At 36.8% G+C, this 26,203-nt stretch overlaps 1 protein-coding gene across 6 annotated transcripts in view; it reads right to left on the reverse strand.

Moving 5' to 3' along the window:
• Positions 1 to 21,158, reverse strand: part of Zdhhc20 (zDHHC palmitoyltransferase 20) — a 79,580-nt gene extending 58,422 nt beyond the window's left edge. For 4 of the 6 annotated variants that reach the window (XM_076872002.1, XM_076872001.1, XM_076872000.1 and 1 more), the window contains exons 1-2: positions 20,910 to 21,158; positions 9,041 to 9,088 (exon numbers count right to left, since the gene is read on the reverse strand). In XM_076872002.1, the coding sequence (XP_076728117.1) occupies positions 9,041 to 9,088; positions 20,910 to 21,027 (166 nt within the window). In that variant the 5' untranslated portion in view covers positions 21,028 to 21,158. The remainder of the gene's footprint in view (positions 1 to 9,040; positions 9,089 to 20,909) is intronic. The other 2 variants (XM_076872004.1, XM_076872003.1) reach the window with 1 other exon arrangement.
• Positions 21,159 to 26,203: the final 5,045 nt, after the last annotated feature.

A 26,203-nucleotide genomic window follows, 5' to 3' on the forward strand; every position in this document is an offset into this window, starting at 1 on the left:
TTGTCACATATAACTGAAAAGAACAAATAAAAATTAAAAAAAAAATAAATTGTAGAGACTGGGGCTTTTAACTTGAGATCCTCCTGCCCTCACCTTCCCAAGTCACTGGAATTATAGGTGTGCACCACTGCATCTGACTTATATCCATTCTTACCTACCACACAGTTCATTACATGTAGTTTTTTTTTTTGTAGTTATAGATGAACAGAATGCCTTTATTTCATTTGTTTATTTTTATGTGGTGCTGAGGATCGAACCCAGTGCCTTACATATTTGAGGCAAGTGCTGAGCTACAGCCCCAGCCCCATTACATGTAGTTTTAAATAAATTCTAAAAACAGATAGTATGAATCTTCCAACTTACTGTTTTTTAAAATATTTTAAATTGATTACTGATTACAGATTTAATTTGGGGAGAATGGGTATCTTGAAAAGATTATCTTACATTCTATACATATATTTCTTCATTTTAGATTTAATCTTATTAGCACACAAAACCTTGCATATATTTTGTTAATCATCCCTAAAATGTCATGTTGATGCTATTATGAATAGTATTTTTAAATTTCAATTTAAAAAGTTTTTTTAGTTGTTGATGGACCTTTATTTTATTCATTTATTTATATGTAGTGCTGAGAATTGACCTCATTGCCTCATACATGAGAAGCAAGCACTCTACCACTGAGCCACAACCCCAGCCCTAAATTTCAATTTTTAATTGTTCACTGCTATTATTCAGAAATACAATTGAATTTTATTTATGGACCTTGTATTTTGTGACCTTGTTAAATTCTAGTAGCTTTCAGTATAATCTTTGGGATTTTTTATTAAATGACTAGTAATCAATGGTTCTGTACCCTGCACCTGTGTGTATGTGTGTATAAATACTTCTTTTAAAAAAGATAAAATGCCTCACAAATTTATACTGATATTTTGAATTTGCTCATAATCTCAAAATAACGAGACTAACAATGTTGCTGTTAATATTAAAGTGTAAAAATTTTTTTTCACAAAAACTCTCTCCATTCCCTAACACTTACACTGCATCTACATCATCAAAGTATATATGTATTACAAATTTATTCTTTCTCGTAACCCTCATTTAGTCTTAGGACTAGATAATAATATTTAATGTTCATGTTAAGAGTTTAAGTTGTCCATTTGGTTGTCTGAATCTCATACTCATTCTCCAACAAACTATAGTTTTATTATTACAGATACTATTGGAGTTTTGTTTTTAGGCAATGATTTGCAAGTGAAGAAAAAAATGCATCACTACCAATCATATTTCCAGAATCCCACGTGAAGATGACTTTTTTTTTTTTTTTTTAGTTGTAGATGGACATAATATCTTTATTTATTTTTTATGTGGTGCTGAGGATCAAACCCAGGGCCTCATGCATTTAAGGCAAGTGGTCAACCCCTGAGCTACAACCCCAGCCCTGAAGCTGACATTTTTAAAGAGATCATGCCAGATGACTTGTGAAATGGCCTACAAATTCTAGAAGTCATAACACATCACACATTAGTACACAGAGAAAACTTTTTTTTTTTTTTTTTAAAGCACCACACTTGTGTTCCATTGTGTGGGTATTCCATTTCATAATCAGGCTTCTATTGATAAGACATTTGGGTTGTCTCCAAATCTTTGCTATTACAACATGGCAATAAATACCCTTGTGCATGTGTCATTTATTTGTGGAAGTGTAGACTCTTAACAGCAGGACTACTGGATCAAAAGTAAATCTGTCCCCAGTATTTTTAGCTTTTCCAAAAATCCCTGTTATGGAGATTTCATACTGCTATGAGCAATGCATGAGACTGCCTGTTTCTCCACAATTTATCCAACAAAGTAGTTTCAGCTTCTGGTATTACAAAGTAAATTTACCTTGCATGTATAAGTGAGTGTCAGCTTCCTTTATAAGCCTTCTTCATTTTTTTTTTCTGTGACAAATTTTCTTGGGGGGGGGGGTACTACTAGGGTTTGAACCCAAAGGTATTCTTTCTCTGAGTTATATCCCAGACTTTTAAAAAATTTTTATTTTTGAGACAGAGTCTAAGTTGCTGAGATGGGCCTCACATTGCTATCCTCCTGTCTCAGCCTCCCAAGTTGCCTGCATTACAGGTGTGCACCACCACAACCAGCTTATTTATGTTATCCATTTTATGCTACTGGGTTTGGCAATTCTGAATTATAGTTAGAGGCTTTCATTACTCTCATTTATATTAGCTTTTCATTACAGCAATGAATACCCAAGAAAACCATTTATAAAAGGAATTATTTTGGTTCATTGTCAGCCAGCTTCAATGCTGTAGGCCTGAGGTAAGGCAGTATATCATGGCAAAAGGACATGGTGGAAGAAAGGTACTCAGCTCATGACAGCCAGGAAGCATCGAAGAGGAAGGGACCAGGGACAACATATACAGTCTGAAAGGACATTCTCCCCAAGTACCCACTCCCTCCAATTAGATACTATCTCAGACAGTTTCCACCACCTCCCAACAGTCCATTCAGATCATGGATTCATTAATGGGTTAATCCACTGATGAGGCTCTATTGCTCTCATGATCTACTCACTTCCTATAAGGCCCATCTATGAATGCTGCTGCACTGGGAGCCAAATATTTAATATATAAGCCTTTAGTGAACATTCCAGACCCAAACCAAATACCCATTATAAGATCATCCACTCCTTTTTTCTACTAGTGTTTGAATGTTTTCATTTTGAAAAATATTTATATTAAGCCCATTTTGAATGAACCATTCCACAAGTACAAAAAGTACCAGATGAGCCTAAAAAAAAAAAAAAAAAAAATGTCCATCTAGGTTGGTTCCACAATTTAGCTATTGTTGGTTCCACAATTTAACTATTGAAGGGACTCATGTATCCCTTCAATAGATAGTGGATAAAGACACTGTGGTATATATATACAATGGAATACTCAGCATTAAGAGAATAAAATCATGCCATCTGCAGGCAAATGGATGGAGAATATTATGCTAAGTGAAGTAAGCCAATCCCAAAAAAATCAAAGACAAAATGTTTTCTCTGATATGTAGATGCTGATCCATAATGGGGGTAGGAGGGAGCATGGGAGGAATAGAGGAACTTTCGATAGGGCAAAGAGGATGGAGTGGAAGGGAGGGGGCAAGGGAATAAGAAAGATGGTGGAATGAGATGGACATCACTACCCTAAGTAATGAATGAAGACTGGTGTGACTCTACTCTGTATACAACCAGATAAATGAAAAATTGTGCTCTATATGTGTACTATAAATTGAAATGCATTCTGCTGTCATGTATAACAAATTAGAATAAATAAATTTTTTAAAAAGCAAAAAGTGGTATCAAATGGAGGGAGCTGTCAAAAGGATATAGAAATCAGATGAAAGGAGTTCCTATTGGTCAAATCTGGGACAATCAGAGCAACAAAATGAATGTTAGATTTTAACCAATAAAAAGCCGAGTGCAGTGGCGCATGCCTGTAATCCTAGTGGCTCGGGAGACCGAGGCAAGAGAATGGCGAGTTAAAAGCCAGCCTCAGCAATTTAGAGAGGTGCTAAGCAACTCAGTGAGACTCTGTCTCTAATAAAATACAAAATAGGAGTAGGGATGTTGCTCAGTGGTCGAGTGCCCCTGGTACCTGCCCCCCCAAAAAAGATTTTAACCAATAAAATAGAATCTATAACTGCATGCCAATGTAAGCAAACGAATCAAATGACAGTAGAAGGATAAATGATTCTATTCTATTAAATATTACATTAATAAATGTAGAAAAAACTATGGAATTAGAAAATGACCATTTGACTATTTGTCAAATATTTGAAGCAAGAATACTCAAAGTAGCTAAAAAGAGTAAATGAAAATATCAAGGAACAAGTTATTTACAGGATCTGAAAATAGTACCTCATAAGCTACTTGTTGTCCAAGTTAGGTTCCCTGAAATCCCATGCTGAACAGAATTTGAGGTGCAATGTATTTACTAAGGACCAAAACACATGAAAGAAAAGGGGAGAGAGCAGAATTGTCTTGAAGGAGAAATCTAACTGCAATGCAGGTCTTGCTTTGGCAACTGACAGGGAGTTCTAAAATGAGTGGTCAGGCCCCATCTCAGGTGCTGCATGAGGCTGTATCAAGAAAGGTGTGACCTCAGGTGAGATGAGTCATGTTGAAAGAGCTTAGCAGTTGGAAGTTATCTGCTGACCTCACTTTCCACAATTGAGTAGCAAGTCCTTCCTTGAAGGCTTATTATCTTCATGGTATATCTGAGCCTACTAGAATCTTCAAAAACTGCAAAGAAAAACTGTATCTTTAGAGAAGAAAGAAACCTGGCAATACCACATTAACTGGTATACTCAATGGTATACTCCAAATGGTATACTCAATGACACAGCATTACTTCTAAGATATTTTTGCTAAAAATGTATGCTCTGAATTTAATCATGAGGAAACATCAGATAAGCCCAAATTGAGGGACATTCTACAAAATAAACCTGTATCTAGAAACATAAAACATGAAGATGAGGAACCATTCCAGATTAAAGATCACTAGAGACACATAACTATAATATGTAATCTTTGACTGGACTACGAAACAGAACATGAAAGTGGAGGAAATCTGAAGTTTGAATAAGGTCTACAGAGAATAGTATGTTATCAATACTAATTTCCTGATTTTTATAATTCTATTCTGATTATGTGAGAAAATGATCTTGTTCTTAGGAAAAAACAATTTATAAATAAAAACCCATTATGTCCACAAATTATTCTCAAACTTTTAAGAGAATAAATAAAGGACAAAGCACCCAGGGCAAAATAACAACATTTGGGGTGTGTGGGTAAATGACATATAATTATTTGCACTATTTTTCACTAGTCTGATATTATTTAAAAAAAATAAAAATATATAAATAAGACTTTATCCATCTGTAGTTTATCCTGGAATACAGCATGAAACATAAGACTGATTTTATCTCTTACCAAATATTTACTCAATTGTCCCATCTTTTCCCCCATGATTTGAGGTGCTACCTTTATCATAGTCTAAATTCCTATAATTCTCATCTATTTCTAAACATTGTTTCTTATTCTGTTCTGCTGGCAATGTGTGTCCATGTTGAAGAATATACAGTTTTTAAAAAACAAATACACTAATTTTCAGAGCAGTTTAAAAAATATGGCAAAATTGAAGGAAAGGAGAGACTTCTTATGTGTCTCCCTTACCCCTCACCCCCGGCCAAATCCCAGAGTTTTAGTAGCCCTGTGGTTTAAAATCTGGTGAAGCCTGCCCTCCTTATTACTCTTATTTTTCAGGTGTTTTCTAGTTGTTCACCCACCGGCCACCTTCATATGTTCTTTAGCATCAACTTGTCTAGTACCAGAAAAAAATAATATTGGGATTAGAATTCACTTATACATTAACTTGGGGAAAACAAGCATCTTTGTAATGTTTATTTATTCAAGACAACTTTTATTATTTCTAGGAATGTTTTCTTCTCAAGGCTCTAGCATATTTTGATTTAAGTATTTTCTGTTTTCAATGCTACTAAATATAGACTTCTTTTCCACTATATTTTCAAACAAAAATATTTTATATATATACATATATATATATATATATATATAAAATATGTATGTATATGTATTTGGTTTTGCCTATTTTTATACTTTTTTTTTTAATGTTTATTTTTTTTTAGTTTTCGGCAGACACAACACCTTGTTTATATGTGGTGCTGAGGATCCAACCCGGGCCACACGCATGCCAGGCGAGCGCGCTACCGCTTGAGCCACATCCCCAGCCCCCTATTTTTATACTTTTGAGGTGGGGTGTTATGGTTTAGATGTGAGGTGTCCCCCAAGAGCTCACATGTGCGACAATGCAAGAATGTTCAGAGGAGAAATGATTGGGTCATGACAGGTTTAATCCAATCAGTGAATTAATCACCTGATGGGACTGAATGATAACCAAAGGCAAGTGGAGTGTGGCTCGAGGAGGTGGGGCATCGGGAGCATGGCTTTGGGGGACATATTTCTATCTGATAAGTGATCTCTCTGGTGCCTGATCAACATGTGACCTGCTTTCCTCTGCTACACTCTTCTGCCGTGATGTTCAGCTGCACTTCCGAGCCCTGAGGAAAAGAGTCTGCTAAGTACGGATTGAGACCTCTGAAACCGTGAGCCCCCAAATAAACCTTACCTCTCCTACAATTGTGCTAGTTGGGTCTTTTAGTCGCAGCAGCAGAAAAGTTGACTAAAACATGGGATCTTGCTGTACTGCCCAGGATGGCCTCAAATTCAGAATCCTCCTGCCTCAGTCTCCCGAGTAGCAAGTAGCTGGGCTTATAGGCAGATGCTAGTCTGCCTGGCTATGTTTGCTGCCCTTTTACTCAATTCTTTCTTTCTTTCTTTTTTTTGGCGGGGGGGGGGGGGGGTGTGGGGGTGTGGGGGGTGGGGTACCAGGTATTGAACTCAGGGGCACTGGACCACTGAACCACATCCCCAGCCCTATTTTGTATTTTCTTTAGAGACAGTGTCTCACTGAATAGCTAAATTCCTCACTGTTTCTGAGGCTGGTTTTGCACTCATGATCCTTTTGACTCAACTTCTGAACCACTGGGATTACAGGTATGCATCCCAGCCTGGCTACTCGATTCTTTTTGTTTAGGTTTTCTGTTATTCTCTTGGCTTACTGGGCCTTCCCAAGTACTGGGAATTGAGCCCAGGAACCTTTTACCAGTGAGTGATATCCTCATTCCTTTTTAGGGCAGGGTCTTACTAAATTATAAATTACCCAGGCTGGCCTCAAACTTGTGAGTCTCTTGCCTCAGCCTTCCAAGTAGCTAGGATTATAGGTATGTACCACCATGCTCAGCTCTCTTGGCTTTTCAACATACACTATCACAAAATTGGCAAAGAAATAGCTTTCCCTCTTCCTAATCCTAATGTCTTATGCTTCTGATTATTTTCTCTTGGTTGAATGTTATAATTCTGTCAGTGCAGTGTTATACAGTAATGATCACAGTGAGCATCTATTTCATTCCTGGTTTTGTGCTGAAAATTTTAAAAGTATCCATTTATTCCTATTTTATTAAGTGTTACTCAAGAATGGATGTTTGGCTTTTCAAATACCTTTTTGGTCTCTACAGAAATAAGATGGTTTTTCAAGTTGTGTTAATATAGTTAATTATAATAATGAATCTTTTTTGTCTACCTTAAACAGCCATCTTTTGTTCCTCCAAAACTTCTACCTTACCTTTATCTTGATTGCTGCTTCTTGGCTCTTATAATTTAGTCTTCACTTATATTTTCTTTTTTTCCTGAGTTAAGAAGGCTGTCATTTCAAATCTTCCTGCTCTTTGACTGTTTCTGTAGTACTTTTGGAATTTCTGACTTACAGGTTCTTTAATTCAGCAGCTATTTATATTTACATTTGATGCTTGGGTATTTATAATTTTCACTTCTTTGTTGACTTTTTTGTTTAAATGCATTTTCTTCTACTGAAAAGTGCTGGTTCTCATTTTCTGATTTTTTTAATCAGGAAGTTATTTGGATGCTATTTTAATTATTGTTCATGCTGACGTATATTGGATTTTTATGGACCTTCAATATCAAGCAATCCCATATGGGAAAGACATATTTAAATAACTTGCTTAATTTCTTACTTTCTAAGAGCACCTTCCATTGCTTCAGTGAAATACAGTTAATAGTCTAATTTTTGTTTGTTCTCTATTTCTTTGATACTATTTTGTTTGATATGATTTTGTTTTAATTTGTTGTTTCAGTTGGGTACTTATTTCTACCCATTCCTTCTTTCTCTTTACTATTAAGTCTTCACAGGCTACTTTCAGTTTCCAAGGTGTCACCTTCTCCCCTAGAAAGGGTACTTTCTCAAGGCTACCATCTCTAGTCCTAAATCGCTTCAAAGTCCCTTTCTTTGGACATTCAATTGCTATATTCTGACCTACCAGATTTCAAACCTGTTTTCAGAATTTCCCACTTAGGATGGCGTTCTCCCCTAAGAATTAATAAAGAATATACACTACATGGTCTGTTATGTTTTGCACAGTCCCCTCCTAATTTAGCTCTGGTATAGCCACCAGAGTACCCTTAGCAATGCTCAAATGCTATTCCTTATTTGCATATAAACTGAGGTTTTAAAAATTCACTATATCCCAGTTTTGCATAGATTTGAGTTATGATTGATTTTATTTGCTCCTTCAAATTTGTATAGTTTTTAGAAAGATTTATGAAAAGATCTAAATTGAGGAACTAAGTCAATTCCTCCTCCATTCATTTATAAGTTGGGGAAAATATATACCTCCTTAATAGAGTTTTATGATGATTAAAAAAAATATGGACAGACCACAATAAGTTACTAAGTGCATTAAGTGCACAAACAATAAAGATAATTACTACCATACCCTGGGTGCTTTCAATGGGGCTCAGAATTATTTAAAATATTAACTTCCAACTCTCATTTTTTTAAGAGTTAACATATTGTTAGCTACTCTATCAACTTACAGTTAGTCTGTGCTCTAAAATTATGGTGTCCAAATCAGGAATACCTAAGCTTCCCGGTTTCAAGCTGGGATTTTAGGCTTTAAACAGTGCATGGAGTTAAGTAGTGTTAATTGTTATAGGGAATGTGTAGATTCAGACAGAAACTATAGTTAGTGTCATTAATGTGCTAAGGCAATGATTCACAAATCCAAGCCAATGAACGAGGCTACAATGAAACAAGAAACGTAAGTAAAAGAAAATTTTTCATAAATGACACTAAATTTAAAAGGGCAACAGTCTTTATGAGAATAATCCTTTTCACTGTTTTGATATTAAGATATACTTTTATGAAAACGATAGCAACTTATGAATACTTTTATTTTTAAAAATGCCATTATATCAGATAAAATTAGTAAATTTATGTTTTATCCTCAAATTTCTTGTATTGGTCCATGAAACAAGGACTACCTGAAATAACTATAAATATAAATAGCCAATAAATAAACTCTATAGAACGTTAGTAGGTACATCTATCCCTACCTTCATCGGGATCTTTTTCCTTCTTATTCTTCTTGATTAAATTTCCACCTATATAAAAATATAGGGAAAGGATTGTCTTATTTGCATCACAATGCTCCAAATATAAATCTGAGTAGTTAAGTTAAAGCAAATATGATGAAGGACTGCAAATAAAGCTTATAAATTATTAAATATTCTAATAAAGATATACAGTGGAAAGGGCAAAACTTGTAGAGTTAAACTTCGTGAATTTTAATTTTGATCCTACGTACTAACTGTATAAATATGAAAGAGATAATTAACTCCTGAGTCTCTATTTATCCATAAAATGATGCTAATAATCTTTCTACTAAAGGTAGAATTAAATACAACTAGTGCCTTATACTAGATGTTGGACACATAGTGGCATACATAATAAATGGCTGCCATATAGAACATTTCTGGCTGACCATTCAAGACAGTTTCTTCACTGACTAATGAACAGGCTGCTTGAAAGCCAAAGGAAACTTTGGTATTATCAATGATACTTCCCTAGGAGAACCTCTTGGGTCCTACCTGGGCAAGTTGAGAGGGAAAGAGATTGTTTAATAGGAAGGGGAAAGAGAGAGGGTAGGAAAGAATGAATAAACTGTTGAATGAGGAAAGATGAAGTGACTTGATTATTTGTAGCTCGAAAATGAGTTTTTCCTTTTCTGATAAAAAGCAATTTTTACTAGTAACACCACTTTCTTCAAAGGAGTTCCTGCACTTTGACCTCTCACCCCATCCTGACCCACTATTGCCACTAGACAGTTTTGTTACCAAAAACCAACAATTCTCTAAGTCAAAAAGGATTTAAATAGATTCCTTATTTTAAAAAAAGAAAAACAAAAAAAAGCTTTAGAAAAATGCTGGGTTAAACAAAATAACTTACTGTTATGGTAGGCCTTCCTAAAACCTGTTATATGCAAATGAGAACTGTGAACATTAAAGATGAGGACTATTGTATGAAGTCCAAATGTATTGGACCATGGATTTATAGATCTTTTTTATCCCCAGTGTCACATATAGTACCTGGAATACTAAACAACCAATAACTAAATTAATATGTAGATTTCTTAAGACCATGAGAGTATCTGTATGTAAAATTAACTGTATTATATACAACACAAAAATATTCCAATTCTTCCTCTTCTACTAAAACAAGAACTGGCAACTATAATATCAATTCACTAATTCAACAAATACCTATTGAGAACACATGCTAGGCCCTATTTTAGATTCTAGAAATACAAAAGTGAACATACTATTCACGCGAGAAACATAAATAACTGTATGTCAATAAGTATTATGAAGAAAAACAAAGCAGGATAACTGTAAGGAGATAGTGAAAGAGGAAGTATTTATTTTAAAGAGGCTTAGTCAGAATGCCTCTCTGAAAGGTGACTAAATAGTAAAGCTAGCCATGCGCAAATCTGGGAGGAAAACATTCCAAATTAAAAAAAAAAGAAACAAAACAGGAAGCACAATAAATGGTCCTCAAGTAGGACTATGCAGACTTTTCATCTGCCTAACAGATGAAAAGCAAGGTGGCTTGTTTGGCTGTAACAGAATGAATGACAAGATGAAGTGGTGGGCCACAGCATCTAGAGCCTTGGAGGCTGTGAACAACTGGATTTCATTATGAGCAAGACAGAAAGTCACCAGAGAATGCTAAGTAGAGGAGCATTAATCTTGATTTTAATTTTTAAAGTCAAGGGGGATGGGGAAGGACTCCCTTACCAAGATCGTCTAGTCCACTATGATTTAGTATGCAATCAAAGTCATAAACACCCCCATTCAGCATATGTACTCAAGGTCATAAATATCTGCTTGTAAGCATGCATTCACTTATAATCTGTTAGCATTGGGCCTTGTTGGGCCTGCACATAAAAAAAGGCCTATGGATGGGGCTGGGGTTGTGGCTCAGTGGTAGAGTGCTTGCCTAGCATGTGTGAGGTGCTGGGTTTGATCCTCAGCATCACATAAAAATAAATAAGTAAAATAAAGATACATGTCCAACTACAACTAAAAAATAAAAATAAAAAATAAAGGCCTATGGAAAAGACCTAAGGGACTACTGCTGCCTTTGAATAAAGCATGTCTACTATCCCAACTGTACCTTGCATCTCTTCTACCTGCCGGGATCTAGAATTTTTTTCTTAAGAGTCTGAGCCCCAGCAAGACATGTGTGTTATCATGACCAAAAATACTGGACACAGACAAATGAAAGGAGGAAAGATTCATTTTGGCTCATAGTTTCAGAGGATGCAGCTCATGGTCAGCCAGTTCATTACTCTGGATCTGAGGCAAGGCAGACCCCTCTGGCAGAAGAAAACTGCTCAGCTCAGGATAGCTAGGGATAACATGCAGTCCCCAAAGGAAGGTCCCTGGGAATCATGCCCCATCTGCCTATAGTTTCCACCACTCCCAGTAGTCTATTCAGCGAATAATGGATTAATCCACTGATAAGGTTAGAACCCTCATAATTCAGTCATTTTCCAAAAGCCCCATCTCTAGACATTACTGCATTGGAGACCAAGCCTTTGACACATGAGCTTTTGAGAGACATTCCAGATCCAAACCATAACACAGTGTATGAAAGCTTCCTATTAGAGGTTATTGAATATGTATACATGATATTTATCATCACTGTAACATCTTTCTATTTAATGTTTTTATCATAGAAAAAATGAATTATGGCATCTGAGACAGAAAAAAATCTCTATAATGTCCACTAATCCAAAGACATATACTATTAACATTTTAGTATATTTGCTATTATTCCCTTCATGTACTAATGACATCCTAAGAAGCCCTCTTGATCATAAACAGTATGTTTAAATGACTGAGAGCATACTGTGGTCAGCAATTTTTACTGTCCAAGGTATTTAGGAACCTTCTGCTGCTGCCTTTTAGGAGAAAACTACCTTATTTAAACAAGACTGAAATCTGTGAGTCCAGATTTCCTTTATTCTTAGAATGCAATAAGGTTAAGAAGATCTTCAGAAGACTTTAATATCTGTGTTTTCACATGCTGTTCAATTAGTATGTTAATGAAAATTAACTCTTCCTATGATTTCAATGTGTGGTTCAAAGTTCATATTAGTAAAATGAAGCAGTGGGAAGAATAAAAGAATGTAAAAGAAATGTTTTTAAACAATTAAAAAAAACATTTTCAAGACCTGTGGATCTTTTTTTTTTTTAATATTTATTTTTTAGTTGTAGTTGGACACAATACCTTTATTTATTTTTATGTGGTGCTGAGGTGAGCATGTGCCAGGTGAGCAACCTACTGCTGAGCCACAACCCCAGCCCAAGATCTGTGGATCTCTATAACAAAGAAATAAAAATATTAAAAAGAACACATTTAAAAATAAAAGTCATGGGGCTGGGGATGTGGCTCAAGTGGTAGCGCGCTCGCCTGGCATGCGTGCGGCCCAGGTTCGATTCTCAGCACCACTTACAAACAAAGATGTTGTGTCCGCCGATAACTAAAAAATAAATATTAAAAAAAAAAATTCTCTCTCTCTCCTCTCTCTCTCCTCTCTCACTCTCTCTTTAAAAAAAATAAATAAATAAAAGTCACTTTTATTTTTAATGTGTTCGTTTTAATATTTATTTTTTAGTTGTAGTTGGACACAACACCTTTATTTTACTTGTTTTTTTTTTTTTATGTGGTGCTGAGGATTGAACCCAGGGTCTCGCACGTGTGAGGCGAGCCCTCTACTGCTGAGCCACAACCCCAGCCCCTCTTTGGGTGATTAAATGCCTATTTATTCAAGAATATGTTACAAATTTGAGCAATACCTCAATCTGTGTTGCTTATATGCTTATAGGAATTGTATTATGTATTACTATTCAGCAAATGAGGGTGACAAGGAAGGGTCCCTCCCTTAGACAACATACCCTCTCACACACATACTCCTGATACTATCAGCAGCTTATAGCAAAATAGGGTATAAGTTTTGGTAATATGATCTTCAGATAGACAGTTAAGAAAAAAAAAAGAAAGCTTAGTGAGACTTTGGGAGAGAAAATACAACTTTAACAAAAATACCAACTCTTGCCAAAAAGGGAAGGCCAGAATAAGTGTACTAGTGGCTATTAAATCTTTTCTCCATCCCCAATAGCATTTGAAAGCCCACTCTGCCAAAACCTTATTCTGTAAGCTAAGTACTATTACCATACCTTATAGCAAGAAAACAAATTTGTAAGGCAAAATAATTTACTAAGATCATTCAACACTAATTAAGACATAACAAGGAGGCTAGTGTGGTAGTGGCAGAGTGTAGCAGGCTTCTGTGTGTGTCAGGAATATGTATGTGGGAAGGTATGTTCTTTAAGGGAGGGAGCCCTCCTAGTCATCATCATGTGAAATTTTGTAAGAAGAGTGTATCTGACGCTTTTCCTATTAAGCATCTAAGCAACACAGATTTAAGTGCTGCTATAATATGTAACACATATACCAGAACAGATGGGCACCTACACTTAAATGCTGAAATAACACAGCAAAAATAAAGGCAACAATAGTTTTACAGGGAATAGATTTCTTTTAGATAAAAAGAGTAAAAATGAAATTATTTAAGAGAAGAAATAAGAGAAAGAGTATATTATGCCTGCAACGCTATAGTAAGGCTTTTAAATTAAAAGAAAAAAAAAAGCCAAGTTGTGAGGAGTGATATGTCCAGTGATAATTTAAAAGGGAACATTCTGGCTATTTTCTAGAGAACAGACTGGGATAAAATGAGAAGAGACATTACAATCATAGTATAATGGATATAGGTGAGAATGTAAAATAGCAAACCATCCCAAACAGTAGTGCTTTTAAACAGAACCATTTATTATTTCCTATAATTGTGAGGGTTAGCAGTTTGGGTCCTAATCAGCTAGGCTCTTTCTACCACCTGCTGTCATCTAACACCTCACCTGGGGCTAGAGCCTAGGAAGGTCTCATTCACACATCAGAGGCTTTGGCTCTTGGCTGGCCTCTCAGTCCAAATGAACTCTCACTCAGCAGTCTACTCTGGATTTCCTTACATAACTAACAGAATGTTCCAAAGAGATAAGGCAAAAAAATGTATTATGTCTTGAGGCTTAGGATTTAGGACTCAATATCACTTCTACCTCATTCTGTTGGTCAAATCAAGTACAAGACATGGCCAGATTCAATGACTGGGCAAAAAGACTACTGATGCGAAAAGGTGCAGATTATTGCAGACATTTTTACACAAGGGCTTGAAGAAGTATAATTGTATAGATGTACTGAGAAGCAGCTGGATTTTAGTTCATTTACAACACTTGATGATTAATTGGATGTGGAATGATTTTTTTCAGTGAAGAACCGTGAAGGACGCAACTATTATTTAGTGAGGTAGGGTAAGAGGGGCAGCTTCAAGAGGGGAAAAAAAAGAAATCAAGAATTCTGTTTTGGACATGTTAAATCTGAGATGCCTATTAGACTCCAATTAGCATACTACTATTTCTATTCCATAATGTGGAGGTGGCCAAGGTAGAAGCAAAGCTTATTTGCAGGACTAAGGCATATAATTTTTTCAAATAGTCTGACTTGGTTTCTAAGTTTTCCAACATCTTTACCTTTTATATGTCTTGTTTTTCAAGAAAGCAGTAGAGAGCCAGTCGCTGTGGTGCATGCTTATAATCCCAGCCACTTGGGAGGCTGAGGCAGGACTGTGGGTTCAAAGCCAGCCTCAGGCAAAAGAGAGGCACTAAGCAACTCAGTGAGACCCTGTCTCTATACAAAATATAAAATAGGGATGGGGATGTGGCTCAGTGGTTGAGTGCCCCTGAGTTCAATTCCCGGTACAAAAAGAGAGAGAGAGAGAGAGAGAGAGAGAGAGAGAGAGAGAAAGAAAACAGTAGAGGGGCTAGGATGTAATTCAGGGATACAGCATATGCCTAGCACGTGCGAGGCCCTGGGCTAAGTCCCAGCGCCACCCAAAATCAATCAATCAATCAATAAATAAATAAAAGGAAGCCGTGGAAGTCCTGAAGAAGATTCAGTTCATATGGAAGAAAATACATTTGGATTTTTTTTGTGTGTGTGTGTGTTTAAGTATATATTTATAGAGTACTCTTAAACCAGATTGCTATATGGTAAACAACTCACCAGTAGCTGTAAGGAAAAAACCTGCTATCCAAAAAAATACAACAAACAAAAGGCTTGGGCAATTGTAGAATGCAAACAAAGAGATTTGCAAAGCACTACAGCTTTCAAAGTCAAGTTATCTAGAAAAATCATTACATTTTACAATATGAAAACAAATAGGAAATAGCAAATTAATAGTTAAAAGATTCTGATTCATATTTTAAATTTTTTTCCATAATTATGCCAACCATTGTAGATGAGATCTGGGGAACCAGATTTTTAAAAGACTATCAGCATAATTTGAAAGAATCATTGTTTCACAATCCAAAAGAAAGAATATAGAACCAGTCAGCCATTAGTAGCCTTTAAAAGCAAAGACTATAAAATACATATTTTGTAGGTATAATTAGTATTATTATTATTATGGATGTTCCTATATTCTAAAATTCCAACATGATTCAAGAGAATTTTTATAAAAGTATGGCGCTATTCAATTTAACATATATTAATTGAAAGTCTATAAGCACGGGGCTCTCTAATGAATACAAAGATGACAGGATGCAACCATACTACAAATCTTATTATTCAAGTGCTTAAACATGGTAAGAAAGTTCATACTTTTTTTTAATATTTATTTTTTGGTTGTAACTGGATACAATATCTTTATTTTATTTATTTATTTTTTATGTGAGGCTGAGGATTGAACCTAGGGCCTCCTATGTGCCAGGCGAGCACTCTACCACTGAGCCACAATCCCAGGCCCCATACTTTTAATTTATATTCTAATTTGACTTATAAATTTAAGTATACTAGAAATATATTTGTGGAAGTATACTAGAAATATATTTCTAAGTAAAACTGTAAATATCTTTAAAAATATATTCACACAAATCAAAACTACTTTAAGATATCATCTCACTCAAGTCAGATGGCAGCTATTATGAAGACGAACAACAATAAGTGTTGGCGAGGATGTGGGGGAAAAGGTACATTCACACATTGCTGGTGGGACTACAAATTGTTACAGCCAATATGGAAAGCAGTATGGAGATACCTTGGAAATCTGGGAATGGAACCACCATTTGACCCAGCTATCCCTCTCCTCAGACTATACCCAAAGGACTTAAAAACAGCATACTACACACAGCCACTTGTTTATAGCAGCACAATTCACAATAGCTAAACTGTGGAACCAACCTAGATGCCCTTTAGTGGATAGATGGATTAAAAAAAAATGTGGCATATATACACAATGGAATTTTATTCAGCATTAAAAAAAGAATAAAATCATGGCATTTGCAGGTAAATGGATGGCATTGGAGAAGATAAAGCTAAGTGAAGTTAGCCAATCCCAAAAAACACAAATGCCGAATGTTTTCTCTGATATATTTTCACTCATAGTAGGGTAGGGAGGGGGAGCATGGAAGGATTAGATGAATTCTAGATAGGGAAGAAGGATGGGAGAGAAAGGGAGGCGGAAGGGGATTAGCAAGGGCAGTAGAATGTGAAGGACATCATTATCCAAAGAACATGTATGAAGACTCGAATTGGGTGTAAATATATAAACAAATTTGAAAACTTGTGATATATATGTAATAAAAATTGTAATGCCAAAAAAAGCAAAGTACATGTATAAAGGCATGAATTGGTGTGAACATACTCTATGTACAAAGATATGAAAAATTGTACTCTATATGTTAAATAAGTATTGTAATGCATTTCACTGTCATGTATTTAAAAAAATCAATAAAACTAAAATATATATACACACATACACACACAAATTAGAACATAAAGTGGAAAATAAGGGGAAAAACACTGAGACATACTATAACACAGATGAACATCAAAAACATGCTCAGTAGGGAGCTGGGGTTGTAGCTCAGTGGTAGAACACTTGCCTAGGATGTGTGAGACACTAGGTTCAATTCTCAACACCACATATAAATAAGTAATAAAAATAAAGTTCTATCAACAACTAAAAAATAAACACCACAAAACAGACACAAAAGACCAGTTATTGTATTATTCCGTTTATATGAGATGTCCAGAAAAGGCATATGGATCCCGAACATGGACAATGGTTGCCTTAGGCTGGGGGAAGAAAGACGGAATAACTGTAAATGGGCATGAGGGATCTTACTGAGGTCATAGAAATGTTCAAAAAAAGGACTATTGTGATTACTACACAACTTCATAAATTTACTAAAAGTCATTACATTGTACATTTTAAATGAGTGAATTTAATGGAATTTGAACTATACCTTGTTAAAGTTACTTTACAAACAAACAAACAAACCCCCAAAAAACCCCAGGAGGCTGGGAATATAGTTCAGTGGTAGAGTGCTTGCCTAGCATATGCAAGGCCCTGGGCAATCCTCGTCACTCCAACAAAATCAAAAAAGTCTAAAGGTGGCTGGGGTTGTAGCTCAGTGGTAGAGCTCTTGCCTCATATGTGGAAGCAACTGGGTTCGATTCTCAGCGCCACATATAAATAAATGAATAAAATAAAGTCCATCAACAACTAAAAAATATATATATTAAAAAAAAAAGTCCAAAATAAAATTTTACAAATATATGAAAGCTGAAATTGTTCATCTCCAGCTGACCTAAACCACTTTTAGGCATGAAGTGATAACAACAGATGGAAATATGATCTATAAAAAGAAATAAACGGCACTAGAAATGGTAATTAGATGAGTACATGTATTTATCAATTTTTAAATCTTGACAAAAATTGTTCAAACAAAATAAGCAATATAATGTGATGTTTATAACACAAAATACATGACAACAACATAAAGATTAGGAAGGAAGAAACAAGTGTTTTTATAAGGTACTGTTTGTGAAAAGGTGTATCACTTGAAGGTAGACTATATATAGTTTTTTTTTCAGTTATTGAAGCTAAAGTCATGCTATAAATATGAGGCAACCACTTAAATAACAAAAAGAACGACAGATAATAAACTAACAAAGGAAATGAAATAATCAAAAAATTTGAAAACATAAGTTCGATTAATTCAAAAGAAGAGAAAAAAAAGGGAAAGAGAACAAAGAACAAGTTGGGCTAGGATTGTGGCTCAGCAGTAGAGCGCTCGCCTGGCACTTGTGGAGCTCCAGGTTTAATCCTCAGCACCACATAAAAATAAAATAGATATATTATGTCCACCTACAACTAAAAAATAAATATTAAAATAAATAAATAAATGACAAGCCAGCCCGGTGGAACACACCTGTAATCCCAGTGGCTCGGGAGGCCACAGGAGGACAATGGTGAATTCAAAGCTAGCCTCAGCAAAATTGAGACATTAAGCAACTTAGTGAGACCTTGTCTCTAAATAAAATACAAAATAGGACTGGATATGTGAATCAGTGGTCGAGTGCCCCTGAGTTCAATCCCTGGTACCAAAAAACAAAAAAATAAACAACAATAACAAACAAATCACAGTCTTAAATTTAAATATATTAATAATCACATTAAATGTAAGTAGTCAAACACCTGAATTGAAAGGCAGAGATTTTCAAATTACATGAAAAGGAGGAAAAAAAAGAAAAGCAAGACCCAAATAGATGCAGCTTAAAAGAAACACACTTTAAATACACAGGCATAAACAGGCTAACAGTAAAAGGACAAAGAAAGATATACCATTCTAGCACTAATCAAAAGAAAGGTTAATGACATGTTAATATCTGCCAAAGTAGATTTCAGGGCAAATAGTATTGTGAGGGATAAGAGAATCATTTCACAATTATAAAGGGACCAACTCATCAAGAGGACTTAACAATTCTTAATATTTTATACACCTTATTACAGAGCTGAAAAATACATGATGCAAAAACTGATAAAAGTACAAGGAGAAATAAATACATGATAACCATACCTCTCTCAATAATTTAAATAACAAATAGAAAAGATTTAAGTAACATTACCAATTTGCCCTCAATGATATTTATGAAGCATTATGACATAAATGAATTCCCAGCAACAAACAGTAAAATACACTGTTGATTACAGAATATATCTTTCTCAAGTGTATACAGAAACTTGAATACATTTTAAAGGCTTTAAGTCTCACAAAATACAAAAGCTTGTTCTTTGGAGATCAATATAACACTTCAGAATCAACTATGTGAACAGAGTATACTCAATAATGGCACTTGTTATGTGTATCACTCTAAATCTGAAGATGTTGTGAAGAAGACACAAGGATATAGACTCAGGTTACAGTCCCACTCTACATATTTCTATATGAAAAAAAGATTAAAATGTCTACCCTTGGACAAACCACACAGGTCTTGTGAGTAATAAATTTCCTAGAAAATAATGAATTAGACCAACTCTAAAAACTCTAAGATCTTCTATATGCTAAAAAAGAGATACAAACTTACTATTAACAGTTCAAAATGACCCAAGTATTCAGATAAAAACTCTAGAAATCTGAATTAGCACTTTCCTCAAAATTAACCAGGTTGACCAGAGAGGAAAAGTTGTTCAGTTCACCCATAACTAAATATTTTCAAACAGAAGCTTTGGGGGAAAAAGCCAACGAGGTATTTCAGTCTTATTTAAAACCAAAAACTAATAGTATTATTTTATCTTTTCTGTTTATCACTCACCTAAGATGGCCATGTTAAGTGTATCTATTTTATCCTCAATATTAACTCCTAATAAGGCTGATATTGTCCGAGCCTGTGCGTGTGTGTGTGTGCGTGTGTGTGTGTGTGTGTGTGTGTGTATAAACAAAATGAAGAAATAACAGAGCCTGCACTGGAACGAAGCCCTCTTGATCATAAACAATTTGTTCAAATGACTGAGAGCATACTGTGGGTCAGCAATTTTTACTGTCCGAGGTATTTAGGAACCTTCTGCTGCTGCCTTTTAGGAGAAAGCTTCCTTACTTAAACTTAAGACTGAAATCTGCAAGAGTCCAGATTTCCTTTATTCTTAAAAGCAACCTATTCAAACCAGTATGTTAAATCCTTGAGGTGTACTGCAATCCTTTTTCCTAGGAGTCAGGTGAAAATGAAAGATAGCAAAAATAAAGAAGACCCCCAAATTGAAGATAGTGAAAAAAATACACCGGGCTGGGATGTAGCTTAGAGGCAGAGCACTTGCCTAGCATGTGTGAGACCTTGGGTTCAATCCCCAGTACCAAAAAAAAAAAAAAAAACACGTCAGAATAAACAGCCACGGAAAAAAAATAAATAATGTTATTCTCCCATTCTGTCTTCATTTTATAGGTCGCAGGATTCCGACTTGAAAGAAATGAACTTTAAAATGGGCCAAGTACCACCCCAAATCAAAAGCTGGAGCTCACTCATCCTCCAGGTCAGAGCACCAAAAGACACACCTCCCTTCCCCCAACCCCAACAGCCGGCTTTACTGGTGACAAGCGTCTAGCGCTGTTTGGAAAAACAACCTGGAAAGCACAAATTTGTTTTTAAAAATATTAACAAAAGCAAAAATAAGGGCTACACACACACACACACCCCTAAACCTACGAAGGTCGACTGGCCCCGTTCGGAGAAAACGCATTTCTGAACATTCCGTCATAGAAGACAGAAGGTTGGGCAGCCCCTGAGCGAACGCTAGAACCAGGAAGCCGCGGGCTAGCTGGGCCGCACCGCGGCCTTGGGCATCCAGGCTCCCGAGCGTCAGGCGCCGCGGCTCTAACAAAGCAGCGGGCGCGCGGCCTCGGCCTGCAGCCGGGTCCCGGCGACGCCCCGTGCCCCCGCCTCCCGCCCGCGCCCTCCGGTACTCACACGCGCATAGCTCCACCACGTACGCGTAGTAGGACCAGATGATCACGAAGGAGATGAAGAGCACCGGCACCCATCCCACCACGCGCTGGCAGCAGCGCCACACCGTCCAGGGCGCCATGTTCCGCGGGCTACGGTGAAGCCCCGTACTCGCCTCTGTAGGGAGACTCCAGATCTCCGGCGGCGGCGACGGGGTTTCTCTGTCCGGCTCCGGGCCAAGATCTCCCGCCTCTCCGGCAAGGGTAATCAAAGATAAAGTCCGAAGCTTCTCCTCGACTCCGCCCCTCTCAGCCCTCGGGCTGGTCCCGCCCCCACTCCACATCCTGTCGCCCCTCCCCCGTCCCTCCCCCACCCCTACCCCGCCTGAAGCCGGTCGCTTCAAGTCTCCGCGCTACCGGGGCGGGGCTTACGCAGGGGATGGGTGGGCCCGCCGCTTGGGACCGCCCACGGGGCGTGGTGGGTTGGGGCGGGCCGGGAAGTGGAGAGAAAGAAGTGGAAATCTAGAGGCTAGGTGGTGGCTGGCGGGTGTGTGTGTGTGTGCTTTTTCAAATATGACAATGCTGTGCTGTACCATAGCAGGCAGATGAGGAATGTATTCACTATAGGGTTCCTCCGGTTATTCTGTGTATCTCTGGTAAAGAACCCCTGGGCTGGGCCGGGGGTATAACTCTGTGGTAGAGGTCTTGGCTAGCATACATGAGGCTCTGGATTTAATCCCCAGTAGAGCTAAAATAAAATAAATAAAAAATACCTTTACTTTGAAATAATTCCATCCATTATTCAAGCGGAACTTATCTTTTGGAAGATGAAACCTGTAGGAGCATGTGATTTAGGATAGAACCATTACAGAATCCATCAGATTGATTTGAAACTCATACTCAAGGTTGAGTTGTGAAAAAAGGTGCAGGTAAATGGCTCTTTCCCTGCTTCCCCCAAAAGACTACTGAAATTTCAAGAATTTATTTACAACTGGAGATTGCTGAGCGATGACTGTAATCATACTAGAAGCATCATTGTGAAGACATCATAATGCAAGGTCAAAGCAGGAGAAGTTTAATTCCAGTCAGCCACCTTAATACCAGTTCCTGCTACTACTATGTTTGAGTTAGTCTTGAGATTTTAACTAGCAACTGCTTACTAAAGTTTCCAGAAAGAAGACTTGCCCACTTTTATAGTGTGATGATAAAAGCAAGTAATGATTGTTTTACCTCTGCACAATACTGCTTGAAATAATAAAGCATGGTGTCTCCAGTGTTATACCTTAAAAATCCTGTTAGTGACAAAGTTGACACTAGGTTCAGGACATTAAAGTGAATTACATACAGCTCGTTTTCCAGAGATATTGCTTAGAATAACTAAGCTTTAAGATGCTATTTAGATTGACATGGAAGAATATAAAGCCCTTTCTCCTCCTACCACAGAATCATTAAAGCTTAACACGAATACCATGTCATCCAGAAGCTCCTTGTCTGCTGGAAATAATTTCTATTTGTTATGCCATTTTGTTTATAATGCTAACTAAGAAACTATATAAGCTCGTTTCCTAGAGCTGCTGTACCAAAGTACCACAAACTGGGAACTTAAAGCACCAGAGATTTATTGTCTTACAGTTCTTAGAGCTAGAAATCCTAAATAAAGGTGTTGGCAAGGCTGTTCTTCCTCTGAAACCTGTAGGGAGGGTTTGTCCTTGCTTCTTCCTAGCTTTTGGTGGTGGCTATCAGTCCTGGGCATTCCTTGGCTTGCAGTTGCATCATTCCATTATCACCTGGCATCCTCTTCCCTGTGTCTATCTCTGCACCTCTATTAGTACTGGATTAAAGGTCTACCCTATTCCAGTATAACCTCATCTTAACTAGCTACATTGATAATGTTTCTGTTTCCAAATAAGGTCATATTCTGAATTATGAGGAGTTTGAACTTCCAGAGACATTTTGGGGACATACAACACAAATTTAGTTTTAATTTTAATTGAAATGAATCACCTTGCCTCCTACTTTGTAAGGTTCTTGAAGGCAGAGTATTTTTTACATATCCTATTTCCCCTGCAGTGTCATGCAAGTAGGAAATATTTAGTAATAATTGAATAGACATTTGAAGGTTTTTGTTATCTAAATGTTATTCCTAACTTTTGGACTCACCAGCCAAATCACACTACTTTCTGATTCCAAAATTACCACTGGGTGTCTAAAAAGGTTTTGATTTTTAAATGGAATCTATAAAATACTTCTGATCTATTCCTTGTCCTAAAGTCATTCCAGTGAAGATATATTTGGGGGAAGGTGGTAATATTTTCATTCTTTTGGGAATGTTTCTATCTTTAGTGTCCACAGACATGAGTTATTCAATGTTCTTTTTCTTAATATATATATTTTTTAGTTGTCTATGGACCTTTATTTTATTTATTTATATGCGGTGCTAAGAATAGAACCCAGGGCCTCACACATACTAAGCAAGCACTCTACCACAGATCCACAACCCCAGCCCCTTCAATGTTCATTTGCTATAAGCTAACATCTAAACCCCTTTCTTTTCCATGTTGGGCCAGTGATTTGACTCCATCTCTGCTACTGATTGTAACAAAAGGGAATCATTAGGCAGAGCCATTATGTAAGCAGAATTACATTGTCTGACAGTCACTCTGGCCATGGTGAGAAGAATGGATTGGAGGAAAGGAGGAAGGGAGGCCAGTTGAGTGGCTGCTGTAGTCATATAAGTACAGGTTGATCATGGCCTGAAAAAGGATGGTGGAGGTGAAGGTGACTGAAAAGAAAAAGCTGCTTCAGATCAGCTTTAGTGCACCACTATGCCCCAAAACAGCAATGGCAGATAAAATGGAACACCTAAAAGACAAATGGAGATTCTGTCCTGCATTCCCAACATCTGTCCTCTCCATCCCCCAACAAAAGAAATAAAATATTGTGCTGATCCATCTCTAGGATTGTGGCTTTCAGTGAAGACTGGAGGACTACAGACCCCTAACCCAAGAGTGCCACGCTGTCAGCTGTTCTGGTGACTAATCTCTGATTTTGCCATTATAACCACCAGCCAGGAACCTCTAAATACCATTTTAAGTTGTAGTTCTGGACTAAGGAATAATAAGGGCAAGTAGAGGCAATTAAGAAGCCTTATGGAGGGCTTATTGAAACCAAGTAGATACAGATATGGAAAAAATAGAGAAGAAAAAACAAATTTACAAATTTAAAAAATTAAACCACAGTTCCAAAACACATGAAGAAACCCAATACTAAGGACACAAATAGGGGCCGGGGTTGTGGCTCAGGGATAGAGGGCTCGCCAGCGAGGCACTGGATTTGATTCTCAGCACCACATAAAAATAAATAAAATAAAGGCATTGTGTCCAACTACAATTAAAAATTTATTTTTTAAAAAAAGGATGCAAATAAAAATCAACAATCAGAATTTGAATCCACATGACATAGAATTAATTACAGGAAGTAGCCTAACAAAGACTTTTACAAACAGTATTTGGTATGCGTACTCAAAGAGGTAAGTGAAGAAATAACTTCTATCTAAAAACATGAAAATAATAGACAAAAAAATGGAAAAAAGAACAGGTGTGGGCTGGGGTAGAGCACTTGCCTAGCAAGTGTGAGGCACTGAGTTCAATATTCAGCACCACATAAAAATAAATATATTGTGTCCACCTACAACTAAAAAAAAATTTTTTTTAATTAAGAACAGGTGGATTTGAAAAATGACCATTTAGAAAACTCAAAAATTAGGGTATAGCTCAGTGGTAGGGCCTAACATGTATGAGACTCTGGGACCTAAGGTTAATCCTCAGCACTGCCTGATCCCTATTCTCTGACCTTCCTCTTTTTTTTTTATTAGGATTTTTTAATTTGTTCTTTTTAGATGGAATGACAGTAGAATGTATTTTCACATATTATACATACATGGAGTATAACTTATTCTAATTATGATCCCAGTCTTGTGGGCTGATCTTTCCCTTAAGTAAATCAAAAGACCTCACTTAAGACGTGCCCCTGATGGGCTGGGCACAGTGGTACACACCTGTAATTTTAGTGACTCCAGAGGTTTAGGTGGAAGGATTTCAAATTGGAGGCCAGCCTCAGCAACTTAGTGAGTCCGTAAGCAATTTCATGAGATTACTATGGCAAGATAAAAAGTAAAAAGGGCTGGGGAATCATATCAATAGTAAAGCACTCTAGGGTTCAATCCCCAGTATAAAAAAGATTTTTAAAATTCTAAAAGAGGTGCTGGGAGGAAAGGAACCCAGAGGAAAGGAACATTCTTATCCCCAAAGACACAGAAATGCTGAGAAGAATTGAAATATACTGGCCTTGTAAGTTTCCTCCAGTTTATTCCATTAGATCATGTCTTTTGCCTTCCAATCACACCATTGCATGACTGTCCATGAAAACATATTGCTTTCCCTATTTCTTTGGGTCTTTGTTTCTGAAAGCTCTCACATAAAACATAATAGTAAGTAAATTTGTATGCTTTTTTTCTTGTTAATTTGTCATACTATAGGTACCTTAATGAGGAAATTTGCAATGGGTGAGAAATCTTTTCTCCCCTACACTACCTACAATAAAAACATTCTTTGAGAACTTCAAATGGACTGTGTCTTGCTTTAGGACCAAGTGAGTACTAATTCATTTTTGGAAATGCTGTCAACTTGAAAGGCAAGCTGAGGTACACTGAGAATGAGAACAAAGAGTTTTTTTGAGCCAATACGAAGATGATTACCCCAGGGAGGGTGGGGGGCAGGGGACAAATATCCACTTAGAATCAGTGCTTTCCCAAATGGCATCTTGGGGGCGTGGGAGGTAGTTGTTTTTTGTTTTTGTTTTTTTCAAATTTTTAAAATTTTTTTTGTGTGTGTGTGTGGTTGTAGATGGATAGAATGCCTTTATTTTATTTGTTTATTTTTATGTGGTGCTGAGGATTGAGCCCAGTGCCTCACACATGCTAGACAAGTGCTCTGCAACCAAGCTACAGTCCCAGCCCTGGGGGCTAGGTTTTTAAAGATTAAGAAAAAGGGAGATTATAGTAAAACTAGTTGTTAAAATTGCATTCATCAACAAAAAAAGCACAGGTCATTGATTGATGATTGGTCATTTATATTATATATTCCAGGTAAGAACTGTGATAGGGCCTGGGGGCAGAGCTCAGTGGTATAGCACTTACCTAGTGTGCAAGACCCTGGGTTCTATCCCTAGCACCTTTTGGGTGGGGACCAATAAGGAAAAGGCTGTCACTAAGGATATTTGTTACCTTTATGCTTTAGGGAATCTGTAGAAACCTACATT

Source organism: Callospermophilus lateralis, chromosome 12 (genome assembly GCF_048772815.1).
Source record: "Callospermophilus lateralis isolate mCalLat2 chromosome 12, mCalLat2.hap1, whole genome shotgun sequence".
NCBI lineage: Eukaryota > Metazoa > Chordata > Mammalia > Rodentia > Sciuridae > Callospermophilus > Callospermophilus lateralis.